This window comes from Mobula hypostoma, chromosome 16 (assembly GCF_963921235.1).
Source record: "Mobula hypostoma chromosome 16, sMobHyp1.1, whole genome shotgun sequence".
Classification (NCBI taxonomy): domain Eukaryota; kingdom Metazoa; phylum Chordata; class Chondrichthyes; order Myliobatiformes; family Myliobatidae; genus Mobula; species Mobula hypostoma.
The window spans coordinates 21,895,602-21,915,179 of NC_086112.1; the positions used below are offsets into that span (position 1 = coordinate 21,895,602).

Consider the following 19,578-nt stretch of genomic DNA (forward strand, 5'->3'; position numbering starts at 1 on the left):
AGATGAAAATGGGATTTCAAAATAAAGAGTATCACAGATCTACACTCTTTTAATGAATTACTCAAACATGGAAAGGATTTTCTAATATCCAGTCTTCACATTATTGTGTTTTCCAAATGTTTTAAAACAAGCTGAGATTACTTACTGGGCAACGGACATCTGTGGAAACTGATTACATCAATTGTATCATCGGCTATTGCTTTGAGTAATGTAGGTTTGATTAGTGGCAGTAATTAAAGTGTACACAATATTACACATTCTTCCAGCACAATGCTCATCATAAAGTTAAAAAAAAACTTACACGGCACCATTTATATCAGTGTCTTTGGAGGGCCCTGAAGGTTTTCCAAGCAGCCAGTATTTCAGCAAACATAAACCTAATTCAGGCCTTTCATTTCATGTATTATCTACTCCATGTTCCATTTCTGACTGAAGTCTAGGTACTGATAGATTTTTGCATTAACAAGTATTATCTGTACATGCATGCATGTTTAACTGCCATTGATCTATATAATTCATTCATTACTGATGGTTCCAGCCTCCAAGTCTCTACCCCAAGAAACAAATAGCAATCCCTTTCAATTGTCATTGGTAGCAGCTCACAATAACGGTTCTTTTATTAACCTGAGTTACATGCTCACAGTTTGATCACGGGACAGTGGGATGATGTAATGGTCTTGTGAGTGGAATGATGTAATTGTCTCATGACTGTTGGGGTGATGTTATGTCACGTGATGGCATGTTCCCTACGGTATTTAAGGATGCCCGTCAAAGTGTGACACAGTTTTACTTTCTATTTTAAGGTGCAAACACATTGTTGCCAGCAGTTTCGCCAATCGCTGCCAATTTTTGTTTGTTGCATCTTTGTTTTCCTTTACAGTCTAGTATTGGAGAGTGAAGACCTTACCAAACTACGGGAACAAATGATCCAGTAAAGTTAATGACGTTCGGTGTTTTGGAAGTGATTGACTGTTTGGAATCTGAATCGTCCAGGAAATTGTGCAGGCACGTTTGAGTTAAACCCCTGCAAGATCAGGATGGTTTGTGCAGTGTCCACCCTCCAGCCGAAAGGTCAGTTCCTTTATTCCTTCGTGATTGCTTCAACAAGGCATCGCTCAACTGTGATTGGGAGATTTGTCATTTTCTACAGAGGAATTGTTGCTGCGGTAAAGTCTCTCCTTAAAGACTGTAAAAAATCTCTTGGACTTTTCAACTTACTACTTTAAGACTGTGCTTGAATGAGAACTCGTTAAGAACTATTTCTAAGTTTGACTGTTTATTTGAGATAGCCGCATAATAGTTAACTTCCGGTTAAGCTAGTTTGTTTACTTTTCTATATTTTGAGTAGAGGTTAATAAATATCGTTGTTTGTTTATATAACCTGACTCAATTTATATCCATTGTTGCTGGACACGTGACACCTGAAACTCGCAGGAGGAGAAAGTGGAAATGAAGATTCAATAGTATCCAAAGGTTATTTGTTTTCACTTAAAAATATCTGACAGATGTCAGTATCCAGAAGCCCACTGAAAATTATCATACCTTTCCTACTATTGTCAACCTGTAAATAGTGGGAATCTGGCAATGCATAAACATTTGTCAATGAAAATATTCAAATAACAACCGACACATCCGCTTCCAAATCTGCATTTCAACTTACTAAGCAGATACGTTTAGCTGATGAAGTTACCAGATAATCATCTATTTTCACCACACAGAACTGACCTTTACTAGTCATTTACCCTTGTGAATGAACATCACCCAAGGTTATACACCAGTAGAAGATGCTCAAAGGAGTGGAATATTTTTTATTAAGTGTAATTCACTGCCAATCTATTTAAAATCTAAAAATAAAGCACTCTGTGCATGGCAGTAAGGAGAAGTGGTGGAGTGGGTGCAGCAGTGGTGGCTGAAAAGAAAGGTGGAAGGAACATGCTATATTAACCAAAAGCATTCTGCCTCTATACTAGAAAGACCAAGCAAGAATTCTGATGGATTTTTATTATGAGGTTTTGTAATTGCCATTGACTACCATAGTGCATATGGCACAGCAACTAAATTAGTCCAAATCTTTGCGTGAGTTATTCGAAGGACTAGACTAATAGTCTAGAGACCTAAATTCAAAACCCACACAGTAGCAATGGGTTTTAAAATCATTTATTAATCTGGAATGAAAATCTCATTAGCAGCAATGGCACAAAACCACCATATTGGTATAAATTCTCATTTATTTCTCTAATGCCCTTCAGAGGAAGAAGTGTTATCCTTACACAATGTGGTCAACACTTAACCCCAGACTCGCAAATGTGGTTATTGTTTAAAAGCCCTCTAGATGTTTCCATACAAATGCTCACCTTGGCAAAATACCTTTATTTAAAACTTCTTATAGTGTGCCCTATTCTCAAAATGAAATTTGTAATGTTAATGATAATAAACTTCACAGTAAACCTGAAACCTTGATACTTGAACATCCTGTTTTGGAGCTTGCCAAGCTTGAAAAAGTACTCTTCAATTCTGACAATTCAGATTTCTAAGCCCACATTATCTGCCTACGATTTCAGGTAGTATGAGCCTTGGGTAGTCTTAAGTGATAGGTTTCCTCCTGCTTCCATTCAAGTTCTTCCAAGACAATCCAAATTAACAACCATACTATACTGGTCTAAGGACAATTCTGTCACTTCTTTCAAAAACCGTGTTCAAAAATAATCCCAAGAATCTTTTTTAGAATACAACATCAAAGCGATTTGAACAAAATGCATTCTTTGCACTTGGTTACTATTCCATTAATTGTTCCATGAAAGCCTATTTAAGATTTCTAAAGAATGTCTTCATATAAGGAAGTTATGTTGCAGCTTACAAAACTCTAGTTATCCCACATCTGAAGTACTGCATACAGTTCTAGTTGCCTCATTATAAGAAGATAGGTGACTTTGGAGAGCGTGCAAAAGGAGACTTATAATGAGAGACTGAACAAACTTGAGCTGTTTTCTCTGAAGTGACAAAGTCTGTGGGGGGATATGATAGACGTTTGTAAGGTTTATCAGAGGCATAGCTGGGTAGACACAGTATCTTTTTCTCAGAGTTGAAATGTCTAATACTAGAGGGCATGCATTTAAGTTGAGGGAGGTAATTTCAAAAGAGATGTGAGGAGCAAGTTTGTGGAGTGGTGGGTGCTTGGAATGCACTTCTTGGGGTTGTGGTGGAGACAGATCTTTGGAGACTTTTAAGGGACATTCAAATAGGCAGACAATTATTAGGAAAATTGAAGGATATGGACATTATGTAGACAGAGGGGATTAGTTTAGTTGTCCGTTAGATTACTATTTAATTGGTTCGGAATACCATAGTGGGCCGAAGGGCCTGATCCTGTGGTGTACTGTTTGATGTTCTGTCTTCTATGTTCTATTACTTCTGCGCTCTAGTAACTAAGAAATAGCACATTAAGGAAGTTAATGGAATCTAAGTGGTTACAACACAGATTTCTCAAATATACAGTAAGAGGGAATATGAGACGTTTTCAAGATGTGATGACTTTGAAAGCAAAAGCACGATCAATGGGATTAAGATCAAGAAAACAGGAATAAATTTTTTAAAATTAGATAAACGGGGAAAAAAATCACCTGCAGACTGGGAACCAGGAAGAGGAAGAGAAAATAGGAGGAAGGGTAGGTCACTTAGCTCTTTAGCCCTGCTTAGACATAGAATACAAAACTATACAACCAAAGAACAGGCCTTTTGGGTCACTATGTCTGCCATGAACATGATGCCAATCTATCTCATCCCATCGGCCTGCATATGATCTATATCCTGCTGCTTCTCTGCCTGATCATGTATGTCTAAATGTGTCTTAAATGTTGCTGTTGTATCTGCTTCCAGCATTTTCCAGTTACCCTCCACTCTTTGTGTCAGCAACTTTCCTCACACATTTCCTTCAAGCTTGTCCTCATGCCTGCTCCCCACCTTAAATGCATATTCTTTAGTATTTGACAATTTGCATTTTGGGAAAAGATGCTATCGCTCCTCTCTCTGCTTCTCATAATTTTATACGCTTTTTTTTTCAGATCATTCCTCAGCCTCCAAACCGCTGGAGAAAACAATCAAAGGTAATCTTAATAACTAATATTGTTCAATCCAGCCAATACTCTGATGTAGCTCTTCTTCACTCTCTTCAAAGCCTTCACATCCTGCCTGCATCATGGTGACCAGAACTGCACACAATACTAAAATGGCTTAACTGAAGTTTCATATAGTTGTAATAGTCTGTCAGGTTCTGATGAAGGGTCTCAGCCCAAAAAGTCGACTATTCATTTCCCTCCAGAGATGCTAACTGACCAGCTGAGTTCCTCCAGCGTTTTGTATGTGTTGCTCAGATTAAGTTCCATCTGCCAATACTCTGCTTAACTTAAAAATTAAAAAAATGAAGTTTAATCATGATATTGGGTGACGAGGTAGAGATACATCTCTACCAAAGGAGATGTAAGGTGCTCCCACCCTCCGTTAGCCTGTAGGTCACCCTTGGGGAAGGTGTAGCATCTACTTAACCCACCCACCCAATCAGAGTCATGTGAAGCCATGGGAGCAGGTGGTGGAGGTCATATGAACATATCACGTCTTGGTTATGCAACAACTGATGCCAGGCAGACAAACTTTGAAGAGCATTGATAATGGCTGGGGTCACCTGTCTTGTAAAGAGACTGCCAGGAAGCAGACAATAGCAACCACTTCTGTAGAAAAAATTGCCAAGAACAGTCAAGAACATCATACAACACACCATATAATGAACAAATGAATTTTGATAAAATTATGTGATAAAAAGTAATTTGATTATTTCTGAACACTGACATTTTTCATATGTGTTTCTAAATGAGATATGGCATTTTTTATATTGTATTCCAATGAGCATGATAACCATGTTTTAACTGATAACAACAAATTAACATGTGATCATGCTAATGGAACTCAATATCAGGATGTTACCTGTATATCCTATGGCCATTCAATGCCATATTCAATGCCATTCACAATTCCTCAGATAATAAAGACTCTAGAGACTGCAAATGCTAGAATCGGGGCAAAACATGAGATGCTAGAGGAACTCAGGGGGTCAGGCAGCATTTATGGAGGAAAATAGACACTCGATGCTTTGGATTGTCATCATCCTTCACCCTTCATCAGCACTAATAAAGGGAAGATAGCCAGTACAAAAAGGTGAAGGGAAGGAATGGAACAAGAGCTGGCAGGTGATAGGTGGATGGGTCCAGGTTGGGGGAGGGGTGATAGGCAAAGGGGTAAGGATAGAGTGGGAATGGTGCCAAAAGCTGGGAGATGATTGGGGAATTGACAAAGCCTAAAGATCACTGAATCTGACAGGAGTCCGACCTCTCTCCCAATTTTTCTTTGTTTCTATGAGAACTTCGCTGTTTTCCTTCAAAGTCCCTCTTCCAAATTATAACCATAAGAGATTCTGCAGGTGAGCATCTATCCTTATGAAGGCTCCGGGCCCAAATTGCCAACTGTTTATTCCCTTCCACAGATACTGCTGGACTTGCTGAGTTCCTCCAGCATTTTGTGTGTGTTGTTCTCTTCCATGTTTTCTTTTTAATGTTATTCCTTTTCAGGTACTTTCTTCATTCCTGATCTCAGTGTGCTTTTTTTTGTTTGTTTATCTAATGGTTTCTCTTTTCATTACTGCTTTCATGGTCTTAGTACCATGGATTATGCTTTGCTTTTAAAGTCAAAATAACCTGCAAAATCCTCAGGTTCGCGTCTATGTTCGGAAACTCAGCACTATAATATTTCCAATTCGGAATCACCTGGATTCTGATTCCTTCCTTCGTATGTCTATTTCTCAGCTACTAGAGCTCAGAAGTAATATGTAGATATTCCAATTACTTTGCATAATATAATTCCATCATGATTAAACTTCATACTATTTTTACTTTCAATCTAAACAATATTTAGCTTTGAAATAAACTTTCTTAAATCTATTTTGCCTCCCCTCTCAATATCAATAACGAGCATCTTGAACAGTAATGGATTTTCCCTGGCAGTATTGAAATATTCTACCGTACTGAACTGCCTAAGATGTATCTACTGTAATTACGACTTAGCTTGATCATGAACTTACAAGGTAAATTACATGATTAAAAAGTTATACATTCCAAGGAAGATAAAAGAAACGTACTGACCAGTAGGTCTTGATAACGTCAAAATATGAAACTGTGTTTGTTAGAGCGATTTCAGGGTTCAGCACATCTAGCAAATAACTTCAGCCCCCAACCTTAGAATCTGAACACAGACTGCAGATTTAATTTAAAATGCAGCTCTGAACAATAGGTTCCGAACAGCCTTGAATTACAGGCCAGACAATGCTGATTAAAATTCATTTAGATCTCTATGGTGTGGGTGTGAATCAGAAGTTATGAAGTTTATGTGTATTGTCAAAGAAACCATTTGGGATGCATTATACATATGGAATTGTCCTTTTTTGTTTAGCACATAAAATATCAAGTAACGTGGGCCAGCCAGACCTTTCCACCAAAAGTGCCTCAAGGTGATGCCTGCCGAATGTTGTTTTGCTGAACAAAGAGGCTGCTTCATAGCTACCAGTACTTTTCTCCAGTGACCGCATTCACACAACAACAGTGTTACAACGAATTATTGTAGAAAAGTTTGTCAAAATATTCAGTGATGTAAACTCAATAAGTTCACACGTCAATTCACCTCAAAGAGGAGTGTATAATAAAATCAATAGATTTAGAAGTGGTAATATACATTCAAAAAAATCCAGTTTAATTCTATGTTTATAATTGTTTTAGATTAAAATACTAGAATCCTGTAGAACGGCAGGTATGTTTTTGAAAATTGTTAAATATCCCAATTTCAAATGAAAACTGGAAACTTACTCTGTCACTACAGAGTAATAATAAAAGCCACATAAATGACCACAATGGATTTGTGCTGTTAACTGTGCACATCTGCACACTTAGTATATTTAGTACACATACGGGTAATGTTTACAATGGTGAGTGCAGTAAATAAAAAAAAGTGATTTAATGGTCTTCAAAGGAATGACAACTCCTATTCCATATATTTGAACAGTTGGCAGAAAGAGGAAAACTTGCAGTATGTACCTTTGCTATTCCAGATAATCTTATGAATTGAATTCCCATGTGAAATTATTTACAGCAGTAGTGTCCTGTCACACCTCTTAAACTCATGTATGATGTGACATTCCAAATGTAAAGCCACTTATGTTCTGGCATAACCATTCTCTGGTCCTTGAATGTACATTACTTGGAAATATGATTGTCTTATGAAAGCATTTAGAAATGAGAGCATTCTGACAAACAAATACTATGCTCATAAAAAGTTTGCATTTGCCCCAGTATGGCTACAAATTTTGTAATGTAATGTATTTCTATCAAATATGTTTGAGTAATATAAACCAATCAATTGCTGCCAGAAAATGCTGATAATGAAAAACAAATTGCTCTATCCATAATGGAAACAGTAAGCATTATGCAGGTTTTTCATGTTCCAGAATTGCTGCTGGAGAGTGTCTGCAAGGGTATAATTGATGAATTCAAATAGAGGATATTTAAACCACTAAAGGACATGATATGTATTCAATCTGTCATTAATTATCAGTGTTGATTGATATTACTGTAATAGGTCTTGTTGATAAGTTTTTTTTTCAATTACCCTGGATGTTTTCAGGGTAATGGGAAAAAGCAAAAGAAATTTTCCAGGGTATCAGCTTTGTGTACTTTAAAGTTCAAAAGTAAATTTATTATCAAAGTATGTGAGAGTGTGTGTGTGTATGCGTGTATATTTATTTATGTATGTGTGTGTGTGTGTGTGTGTGTGTGTGTGTGTGTGTGTGATGTAGTGTAGTGTGTGTATATCACCATAGACAACCCTGAGATTCACTTTCTTGCAGGCATACTCCATGACTCCATGGAATAACCATAACAGAATCAATGAAAAACTGCACTAACTCAAGCATTCAACCAGTGTGCAAAAGACAACAAAATGTGCAAATACAAAAAGAAATAAATAATAATGTAATAAAAATATATTAGCAAAAATATTGAGAATATGAGATGAAGAGTCCTTGAAAGTGAATCCTTAGGTTGAGTGAACATTTCAATGATTGGGCAAGTGCAGTTGTGTGAAATTACCCCCTTTGGTTCAAGACCCTGATGGTTCAGGAATAATAATAGTTCCTGAACCTGGTGGTGTGCATCCTGAGGCTCCTGTACCCTTCCTCTTGATGGCAGCAGTGAGAAGAGAGTATGTCCTGGGTGCTGCGGGTTCCTAATCATGAATGCTGCTTTCCTGTGACAGCAATTTATGTAGATATGCTCAATGATGGAAAGAGCTTTACCCATGATAGACTCGGCCATATCCACTACATTTTCTAGGATTTTCCATTCGAGGGTATTGGTGATTCAGGCTGTGATGCAGTCAGTATACTCTCCATTACAGATCTAAAGAAGTTTGTCAAAGTTTTAGATGTCATACTGAATCTTCGCAAACTCCTAAGGAAGTAGAGGGGGTGCCGTGCTTTCTTCCTAATTGCACTTATGTACCGGGCTCAGGACAGGTCCTCTGAAATAATAACATTGAGGAATTTAAAGTTGCTGACCCTCTCCACCTCCAATCCCCCAGTGAGAATTGGGTCATGGATCTCTGGTTTCCTTCTTCTGAAGTCAATAATCATCTTCTTGGTCTTGCTGACATAGAGTAAGAGGTTGTTGTTATGACACCACACAGTTCCCAGCTAAGTGTTGATTTATCACCTCCTTTGATTCAGCCTACGACAGTACTGTTGTCAGCAAACTTGAATATGGCATGGAGCAATGCTTAGACTCAAGTGTAAAGTGAGTAGAGCAGTGGGCTAAGCTCACAGCCTTGTGGTGTACCTGTGCTGATGGAGATCATGGAGGAGATGTGTTGCCAATCCAAATTGAGTGAGGACTGCAAGTGGGGAAATCGAAGATCCAATTGCACAAGAGGTATTGAGGCCAAGGTTTCTGAGCTCACTAATTAGTTTTGAGGGGATGATGGTATTGAATGCTGAGCTGTACTCTTTAAAGAACATCCTGATGTTTGCATCTTTGCTGTCCAGATGCTCCAGGATTAAGTGAAGGGACAATGAGATGACATCTGCTGTGGATCTGTTGTTCCAATAGGCAAATTGGAGCAGATCCAAGTCATTTCTCAAGCCGGAGTTTCATCACCAACCTCAAATAATTTCAGCACTGTGGATGTAACTGTTACTTGATGAAAAGTCACTGAGGTAGGTCACCATGTTCTTCTTCGGACCGGATATAATTGAAGACTGTTTGAAGCAGGTGGGTATCTCAGATTGCTGAAGCGAGAGGTTAAAGACCTAAGTGAACACTACAGCCAATTGACCTGCACAGGTCTTTAGTACTTAGCCAGGTACCCCGTCTGGGCTGGATGTTTTTTGTGGGTTCACCTCCCTGAAGGTTGATCGTATGTCAGTTTCAGAGACTCATAACATCTTCTGCTTTTTTAATTCCATTATACCTTGCAGTAGATTATTTTCCTTTCATCAACTAGTGTACAGTGTTATCTACATATCCCAATCTCGAATTCCTCTTGCCACAATTGACACAACTATTCAACTAGTTGTTTTATTCTCCTCCTGAAGTTGGATGCAATAAATAGACAACAATTCCTATCCAATCCTGTCTGAAGCCATGAAGTGCTAGATGGGAATGAATTTTGTAAACAAGTGTCATAGCATGCAAAGCACTTTATAACTACCATTTCTGTGGCTCTGAAAGTTTCCTTGCAATATATATCAGCAGTCAAATAAATAATCTAATTCAGTTACTGCTAAAGAGATATATCACAAAAGAAATACTGCGATATTCTGCTAGAATGCGTAACATGGAGAAGGTTTTTCTCCCGTGAATCAAAATATAATTAGATTGCTGGTACTTTTCATCTGCACTTGTAAAAATCTCAGCTAAAATCATACAAAGCTTTCTAAAAATGACCAATTTCTGCCTGTCATTGAAAATGGCTGAAAGAAGAAGTGCACTTCAGTACATTATGATCTCTTAAATCTTTAATCTTCCCTCCAAAATTTTTAAACTGAAAACAATATTCTTGGTTCACTGCAATAAATATGGATGCAAATTTCAGCTCAGTTAGTGGAACTACAGGAACTATATTAGTTCCAATATAACAAATGATCCATAAGTATATACAGTACATTCAGTGGTCACTTTATTAGCTAGCTCCTGTACTTAATGAAGTGGCTACTGAGTGTATGTTCATGTCTTCTGCTGTTGCACTCCATCCACTTCAAGGTTTGATATGTTGTGAGTTTAGAGATGCTCTTCTGCACACTAATGTTGTAATGCATGGTTATTTGAGTACCTGCCAATTCTGTCAGTTTGCACTAGTCTGGCCATTCTTCGCTGACCTCTCTCATTTACAAGGCATTGTTGCCCAGATTACTGCCACTCCCTGAATGACTCTCATTTTTCTCACCATTCTCTGTAAATTCCAGAAATTACTGTGTGCAAAAATGCTAGATCAGATCACTCAAATCATCAACAATCATCCCACAGTCAAAGTCACTTAGATCACATTTCTTCCTCATTTTGATGTTTAGTCTGAGCAACAACTGAACTTCTTGCCAATGTCTGAATGCTTTTATGCATTGAATTACTGCCACATCCTTGGCTAATCAGACATTTGTATTAATGGACAGGTGTACTGGTACACCTAATAAAGTGGCCACTGAGTGTATTTCAATTTACAATTGTCACTATTCATATCATCCATCCACCCACCATTTCGACCCAACCAGTCAATTAAACTATCAATTGCTTCCAGGTTTGTTGTTGAAACTAACTATGGATACAATTATACAAAGGGTTGATGTTTTCAAAGTAAATTTATTATTATCAAAGTACATATATGTCACCATATATAACCCCGACATTCGTTTTCTTGCAGGCGTATACAGTAAGTCCAGGATCCATAATAGAATCAATGAAAGACTAAATAAATAAGCAAAAATATCGAGAAAATGTGATGAAGTGAGGCTACTGGTAGTGGGAACAGTTTAACAATGGGGTGAGTGGTTGAGTGAATTCACCCACTGGTTCATGAGGGTAATAACTTGTCCTGAACCTGGTGGTGTGAATCCTGCGCCTCCTGTACCTTCTTCCTGATCGCAGTAGTGAGAAGCAAGCATGGCCTAGGTGCTGGGAGACCTTGATAATGGATGCAGCTGTCCTGCGACAACGCTCCATGTAGGTGCGCTCAATGGTGAGGAAAGCTTTAGCTGTCGACACACACAAAATGCTGGAGGAACTCAGCAGGCCAGGCAGCATCTAGGAAAAGAGTACAGTCCGCATTTTGGGATGAGACATTGACTGTACTCTTTTCCTAGATGTTGCCTGGCCAGCTGAGTTCCTTCAGCATTTTGTGTGCATTGCTCAGATTTCCAGCATCTGCAGATTTTCTCTTGTTTGTGATAGGGGTTTTCCTATGATGGTCTGGGCTATATCAACTATTTTTTGTAGGCGTTTCCATTGCAGGTTTTGACGCAACCAGTCAATATAGTCTCCATCACACTTCTCCATCACATTCCTAAGGAAGGAAAGGTGGTGCTTTGCTTTCTTTGTAATTGCATTGATATGCTGGGCCCAGGAGGGATCATCTGAACTGATACCACTGAGGAATTTAAATTTGCTGACCCTCTTTACCTCATGGATTGGCTTATGGACCTCTAGTTTTCTCCTCCTGAAGTCAATAATCATCTCTTTGGTCTTGCTGATATTGAGTGAGATGTTGTCGTCGTGGCACCACTCAGCCAGATTTGGTACCAGTCTACCTTCTCCTCCCCATCCTCCCCCCACCTTCTTTATAGGGCCCCTGCCCCCTCCCTCTTCATTCCTGACAAAGGGTCTCGGCCTGAAACGTTGACTGGTCGTTTCCACAGATGCTGCCCGACCTGCTGAGTTCCTCCAGCGTGTTGTGCATGTCGCTTTGACCCCAGCATCTGCAAAGTATTTTGTGTTTACAAACCAGATTTTCAATCTCCCTCCTATATGCTGATTTGTCATCACCTTTATTCGACCAATGACAGTGGTGTTGTCAGCAAACTTAAATATGGCATTGGAGGTGTGCTTAACCTCACAATCTTAAGTATAAAGCAAGTAGAGCAGGGGACTAAGCACACAGCCCTGTGCTTGTGCAGATTATGGCAGAGATTATGGCAGAAGCTGGCTTTCTACAGATCTCTGAAGTTACCAACAACCATCACTCACAAGGAATGATGTGGAAGTACTGAAGAAGCCATTGATGATTTCATCATTCTTTCGTTCGAAAGTAGTTCCAGAAATGGGTGCATTGCTCTGCATTATTTTGCATACCTTTTAAGAGTAACAGGTCAGAAAAAAAAACATGATCACACAGAATAAAGCTAAAGAAAGAGACAAGCACAAAAGATTTTCAGTTATAAAGTTATCTCTGCCCAGCTGGCTATTTGAGGTTTATTGTAGGAATAACAAAAACAATTTTGTTCAATTTAATGCAAATAATAGCTTCTTCACAATTACAAGAATGTCAAGCTGTTAAAATGTTGTTTATGTTAAAACAAAAACATTATGTCCTATTTCTGTCTCAATGTCAAGAAAGAATTCCATTTAACTTTGCTCTTTCAAGAGGATATTCTTGTAATTTCAGCATGTAGTGTAAACGGGAAACCATGGAATAGTTGTCCTTCATGTGCTCATGATCAATGTTTCAGAAAATTGAGGTATTTTAAAAGTCAGCTATCTTCACATGCATCATGCATCAAAATTCTACAAAAAAATTGCATCACTACAACCATAGAAGACACAATGGAAGTATGAAATGCTAGTGTTCAACATATCATCTGTATGAGGAAATTTTTCAAAATACACAAATTTTTCAAGCATGATTTCACCACAACTCACTTTCCCGTCTCAAATAAAAGACGGAATTACTTTAAAAAAAATTAGTGTTGAGTTCGAGATCATAACTAAATAAGTTCCTCTGACATGAAATAAACAACTTTACTATCAATAATTCAGTAAGTTCACTGAGTTAGAAACTGAAAGGTGGTAGTATCCAGTTTCCCTCTGTAACTATTCAGATACAATTTCACAAACTACATTCTGTATGTATAATAACTAGACATCAGCAATCAGCTATTTTCTCTGTTTTGATATTTTCTGCAGTACAACCTTTTCTGGTTTCATATTAAAACCTGTACTACAGTATTTGGCATAATAATCAGCAACATCAGCCTTGAGAATGAACATTAAAAATGTATCAATGATTTACCAGCCCATTTTAAACCTCAGCCATTCTTTTTACTGACTTAACTGGAAAGGGAAGCAGCCAATTTCATTCCCACTCTATTTATGATATAATCAATGTCGCTCTCTATTATTTTGCAAAATAACTAACAATGCTGTAATTTAATTATAAAGAAATAGTTTGGAGTAAACTTGCATGACAAACATACAGATTAATTCAAAATTCAGACAATCTTAGTCACTGAGTAGAACCTTCACATAATTGTTATAAAACAGCTGCTCTTCCTCATGCTTCTTAAGCTTGTTTCATGTTTTATTTCCAATAAGAGTTGCCAATAATATATATTTTTACTGCACATACTCTGAATTATACTGTTAACATGGGCGTATCCCCTTTGCCTGTGATGTCACAACATATAGCAATGGAAGAAAGGATTGTTGTGTTATTGTTTGCACTGTTTATAAGTTATTACATGTACTCAGGAAGATGAACTGTACCTGTCATTAATGCTCCAGTTCAGGCATAGATTCAGAGCGCTTAACTTCTTGCACCTCTTCACCACCTCTATTACTGTTTCATTATTCAACTCCGTTATGTGACGTAGATCAAGACTGATGAGGTCCTTCAGCTTAGAATGAAGAAAAATAAAAGTTAAAATTGATCATTGTTGCACTATGATTCATGCTGTAAATCACAATAACAAACTGCAATAGGGACCATACAAAATGATCATCTATGGCCTCTCTAATTCCTTCTTACAGTGAGATCATGATTGAATTGTTTCCAATATATATTTATTGTTACTGTATGGATTAACCAAGGCAAATTACACAATGTATTCAAGGGGAAGCTAAATAAATACATGAGGGCAAAGTAAACTGAAAATACAAATTGATGCTGTATTTACTCAAGTGCACAGGGACTCAAACGGAGGATAGGGAAAAGCATAGATTGGACAGGCTGAATGGCTTGTTCTATTGCAAAGACATTCTAAAAGAAATGTTAAACTTCCACTTACTAACACAATGTATAGGCGTTGAATAAAAAACCAACAGCTGAGACACGCTGCATACATACATTGACTAAAAAAGTGTTGAATTCTGATAATTATTCACTGTAATTTAAAGCACATTGATTGCAACAGAACTTGCTTTAAGCCTATCTGTTTAATTGACACATGGAGTTTAGATGTAGTTTGTAGACATGTTTTATTGAGGACATTGATTTTTCTTTATATATAATAAATAGAAGCCTATTTATGTTTGCAGCAATAAGTAATACATACGATGTCACATCTAATTAGTGTCTTTTCAGGAAACTTGTTCAGTGATCTGTGGGTGTTTCATCAATACCTATCTTTCTAAGAAGATTCAGACAGGCTTGGAAAATGGCATGAATTGCCCTGATGTTGCTTCTCCATGGATTTTGTGAACCTTCTATTGAAATTGGGGCATAAATTTGGGAAAACCCCATGAAAATATAATCCTATTGATCAAATAATTTACATTTTCACATCTAACTTTATATTGCATATGGATAAATAATGGTCAGGGAAATGCACCTTTTTAGGATTCACTACACTTATGTCTTGTTATGCAGATTAGATTGTCAGACCATGAGCTTTGGTCACAATTGAGCAAACTGAAAGTTGGTACAACAGAGAAAGTTTTACTGCTTTAGCATCCTTTCGCTTGAAATATAGACAAATGCAATCCTTGAACAATGAAATTAAATCAAGGGTGCTTTGTCCTGTCTTTCATTTTGCTTCAAGTTTTTAACAGCAGATTTCCTTTGATGAATAGTAATTTATCATATACAGTATACAGAGCATTGAAAAAGTATTCAACCCCCACAACTATTTTCACATTTACTGTTCCATTTTCAAAATTTAAAATATTTTGAAGTACAATTTTTTGAGCTAATCTACAAGACATTGTGCATCATGTCAAATCAAAAGAAAAATTCCAAAACCTGTCACACTTTACTTAAAATTGAAAACCAAAATTGTGAGACTGAAAAAGTATTCATCCCTTTTGTATTTAGTATGCTAACTTTTCTCACGTGCAATACTGTATATTGCCTTCCCAATTCACCCAATTTGTTTATGCAGAAAATTGAGAGATCACCTGAATAAGTAGTCCCTCTCCCTCGGCAAGATCCAACAGTATGATAGATTTTCAAAATGAAGACAAAAGAGCATTCAAGCCAAGTCAGGGAAATAATACAGAAGCACAGATCTGGGGAAGGGTACAAGACCATCTCAAACTCACTGAACAAACCTCAGAGCTCAAAGTGGAAAGAGTGAAAAAGTGGAAAAATATGAACCTGCCTCATTCATCTAATCTTAGCTGTGAGAGAAGAACGACACTTGTAAGACAGGCTACTGTGACACCAACAGTCACGCTGAATGAGCTGCAGAAGTCAGTGGCTGCAACTGGAGATAAATTGATGAAAATCCCTGGTTGTAATACTCATTTATGTGACTAAAGGGTTTATGTGAATATGCTGCATGTAGAATCATCCTGAAGAATTTTTAATGTAATATATGGAACAGAAGCTCTACTTAATCTATGCATTTTTCAAAAATATTATTCTACTTAAGGAGCAAAACAATTGGAAAAAATATGAACTTTTACAGTATGCAAGGCAAATAATTGGGCAGGGGACCATAACAGCAGGGAAAAGAAGTTACCGGTGAAGAAATTGTGAAACATTACATTCACTTTGCGAAAATAATAGAGGTCATATTAGTGAGCTATTCAGAGAGGTAGGAGGTGTCAGTGGAGAAAATGGTGATGTCAATCTCGTGAAGGTTTCTAAAGTAATCAAAGATCATAAGAAACTCAACAGAAAAAAATGTTTTCACTGCTGGCTCCAATTAGAACAAAGGCGTGCCAAGATACAAAATTGCATTTTTTTTCTTCCATTGCCCTACCCTGAAAAAATAATGTCTTCTTTCATAGTGAAACACAACAGCAACTATTTTAGTGTTGCTTCCTGTCATTCAATAAATGTAATCAGTGAATGGCATCTGCAACACCCTTGCACTTCTACACCAGATAACATTTCCAATGTAATGTTCCTTTTGTAATGAGGTGGATTTTATCCCCAGAAAGTCATAAGGTACTCTCACTCCCCAAACAGCACCAAATCCCCGCTATACAGATCACTCACCACCAACAGCTCCAACCTTTCCAAACCCCCAAGAGACACAATGATTCCAAATTTGCCACCCCAGTGATGCCAGAATCCCACCCAATCAGGCGCCCTATGACCTTTCTTCAAAGGCTCTGACTCCTGACCTACCAGGCTGCAATGCCCTATCCAAGGCACTAACCACATAAACCGGATCGCCTGCCATAATCCTTCAAATGAAAGATACCAGTGAATAAGTTGCAACACTATTCTACAAATGACATCCCTATTCTGCCCCACCGACCACATGTCAATTTGCCTTTATTCCATTACCCATTACTCTAACAGTTTATCTCACCATAATCATCAGCGCCAGGTTACAATATACTTTAATTCAGCCACACAGTCTATGAATGGATCACTCACTGCGGTTTAGGCTTGCAGCAAGGCCGATAATTGTTCTGTTACGGTGCTCATCTTCTGCACCCATTAAAATTTTTAGAATTAGTTTATTAAGACAGAAGTCAGAATATTAATTACAAAATAGATTTTAAACAATTAGAAATTGAACATAAAATGGTCATACTTGAAAAATATCACAGGATTATTGGTGAAAACCTGAATTGGCAGCCAATTAGGTGATCTCTTCACAGGGTGGAAAGAAAGGATCTATGTCCCTTGGCAGGTATATCAAAACAAGAATAGATTAATTCAAAGTTCAAAGTACATTTATTATCAAAGTATGTACAAGTTTACTATATACAGCCCTGAAATTCGTCTTCTCACAGGCAGCCACAAAAATAAAGAAACCCAACAGAACCCAACCTGTTAATAAAAGACCATCAAACACCCAATTTGAAAAAAGAACAAATCATACAAACTGTAAAAACTAAACAAATAACATCCAGAACTGAAGTTCACAAAAGTGAGTCCACAGCCATAAGGATAGTTCATCACTGCGGCTGCTCCAGGAACTCATTGGTTTCACGCCACAGCCTCAGTTCAGCACAGATGTGAGTAAACTTTATGGAGCAGTACGCTGAACACTGGTCTTTCTCTTCCCTCAAAACCTTGACCTTTTTAATTTGGCCCTGCTTAAGTGCACACAGGCTCATTCCTTGATCTTGGACCCCAGCCTGCTGCTTCAATTTTGCCTTAAGTCCACTTCAGCAATGGCCAAACATTGGCTGGTTCCTCACTTGCAGGCATGGGTCCCGGGCCCCCGGCACCACCACAACCGCACTTCACCTTCCAAGACCCCAGGTCACCGAATCCCCCAGAACACTGCAAAAATACCAGGTCATACAGGTGGTTCAAAAGCACAACTCTGAAAGGGAAGTTACCGGATATTGATTGCAGTGATCATTGTCCATAAAAAGTATGATTAATAGAGCAGTTAGTAGTTTTGGTTACTGCCAGTAAAGTGTTGCTGTGTCTCATCAGCACCATCTTAAACCAGGCAGAGGGAAAGGAATTTAAGGAAATGAAGAGGTGTAGAACATTTGTTCCTTGTGATATTTCCACCATACAATAAAAGAATGGTTGATCATTTATGTTAATGCCACTTCCCTGCACTCATCTCATTCTTGATTTCCTTTATATCTGTAAATCTATCTACCTCTGATGTAAATACATTCAGCAACTGTCTCCAGAGAAACCTCCAGCACTGAGCCCTACAGCTTCTCATTAATCATAATCTTTCTCCTCAAAATCACCTGTTTGTTCCCACACTTTGTCTGCTAACCAATCCACAAACTACTCCAGAATATTACCTCCAACGCCATGTTTAATAATCTGTTGTATGGCATTTTACCAGCTGTGTACATCCATCTATTAATGCTTCTGGACACATCTTCAGTGATGTTCCTGGAATCATCGGGTGTTTCGGGTCTTTCAACATCATACAACCACCTCCAGGTGACCCAGCCGGGGCTGATCAGACCCCAGTTTGTGTCCAGATGGCTAGCTACTTATGACTCCATGGCTCCCCTCTTTTGAGCCACAGCCATCTTGAGGCCCTCTCTGCCGCATCCGTGGTACTGCGGATGGCTCTCCTCTTCCTCTCTCCCTCGATGCCCAAAATGCTGAAGGCTCTAATTAAAGAACAGGCTACGAATCCCCTACAACCAACCTCCACTGGGAGACACCTCACTCTCCATCCAGCCTGCTGACAGTTGCTGACCAGTCCTGCGTACTTGGAGAGCTTCCTTTCAAAGGCCTCCTCCAAGCTATCTTCCCATGGGACTGTCAGCTCCAGCAGCACCACCTGCTTAGTAGACTCAGACACTAGGACAATGTCTGGTCGTAGGGTGGTGGCTGCGATATGGTTGGGGAACTTCAGCTGCCCTTGAGGACAACCAACAGCTGCCAGTCCCTTGCAGAGGTCAGAATGCCTGCAGATGTTCTTTTGGCAGGTATTGGCTGCTCGCCAGCTCTGAGAAAGGCAGTGGTCTGCTTGGAGGGTCGGGAACGCTTCGCCCACTCAACTCCTGCGCTGTCGGCTTCAGCGATGCGCTTCAGGACCTGGTCATGCCTCCACCTGTACTGTCCGTCACCAAGTGCTCTTGCACAGCCTCTGAGGATGTGCTCCAGGGTTCCTTGCTTGGAGCACAGTGGGCATGCAGATGACTCTGCCTTGCCCCATGTGTGCAGGTTTGATGGGCTTGGAAGCACATCGTACACTGCCTGGATGAGAAATTGGATGCGGTGTGGTTCGGCTTTCCAAAGATCAGCCCAGGTCACTTTCCTCTCAACCGCATTCTCCCATCTTGTCCAAGCTCCCTGTTGCTTCATTCCCACTGCCTTGCAGGCTCTCATCTCCTCCACTACGGCTCTCACCTCCTCCTGAACTAGATGACGCCTTTCCTTCCCTCTGGTGTCCATTTGGGGAGTTGGAAAGGATCCTAGCCCAGCTCGGCCTTGTGTGACCACTCCCACCAGCCTCCTGTGACGCAGCCTCGCCTCTGCCTCCTGAACAGCTTCCTCTGCCCTCCATTTCCTGTCAGTACTTACTTGGATCCCTGCTCTAGCCACCTTCCAAAGATACCTTAGGCTAGAAGTCCTAATAATTCCACCCGAGCTTGTTTGCTCTTATCCGCCTGC

General features: G+C 38.9%; 1 protein-coding gene and 1 long non-coding RNA gene across 5 annotated transcripts in view; one reads left to right on the forward strand and one right to left on the reverse strand.

The window, feature by feature from the left end:
- fbxl17 (F-box and leucine-rich repeat protein 17) overlaps window positions 1–19,578 on the reverse strand; it is a 694,756-nt gene that overhangs the window by 406,926 nt on the left and 268,252 nt on the right. For 3 of the 4 annotated variants that reach the window (XM_063068625.1, XM_063068624.1, XM_063068623.1), the window contains one exon: window positions 13,839–13,969. In XM_063068625.1, coding sequence (XP_062924695.1) covers window positions 13,839–13,969 — 131 coding nt within the window. Of the gene's footprint in view, window positions 1–12,320; window positions 12,429–13,838; window positions 13,970–19,578 lie in introns of those variants that run through there. The other variant, XM_063068626.1, reaches the window with a different exon arrangement.
- On the forward strand, window positions 320–6,936 carry LOC134357269 (uncharacterized). Its single transcript, XR_010020584.1, has 3 exons — window positions 320–1,071; window positions 4,062–4,103; window positions 6,496–6,936. It is a non-coding gene; the product is annotated as an uncharacterized LOC134357269 (long non-coding RNA).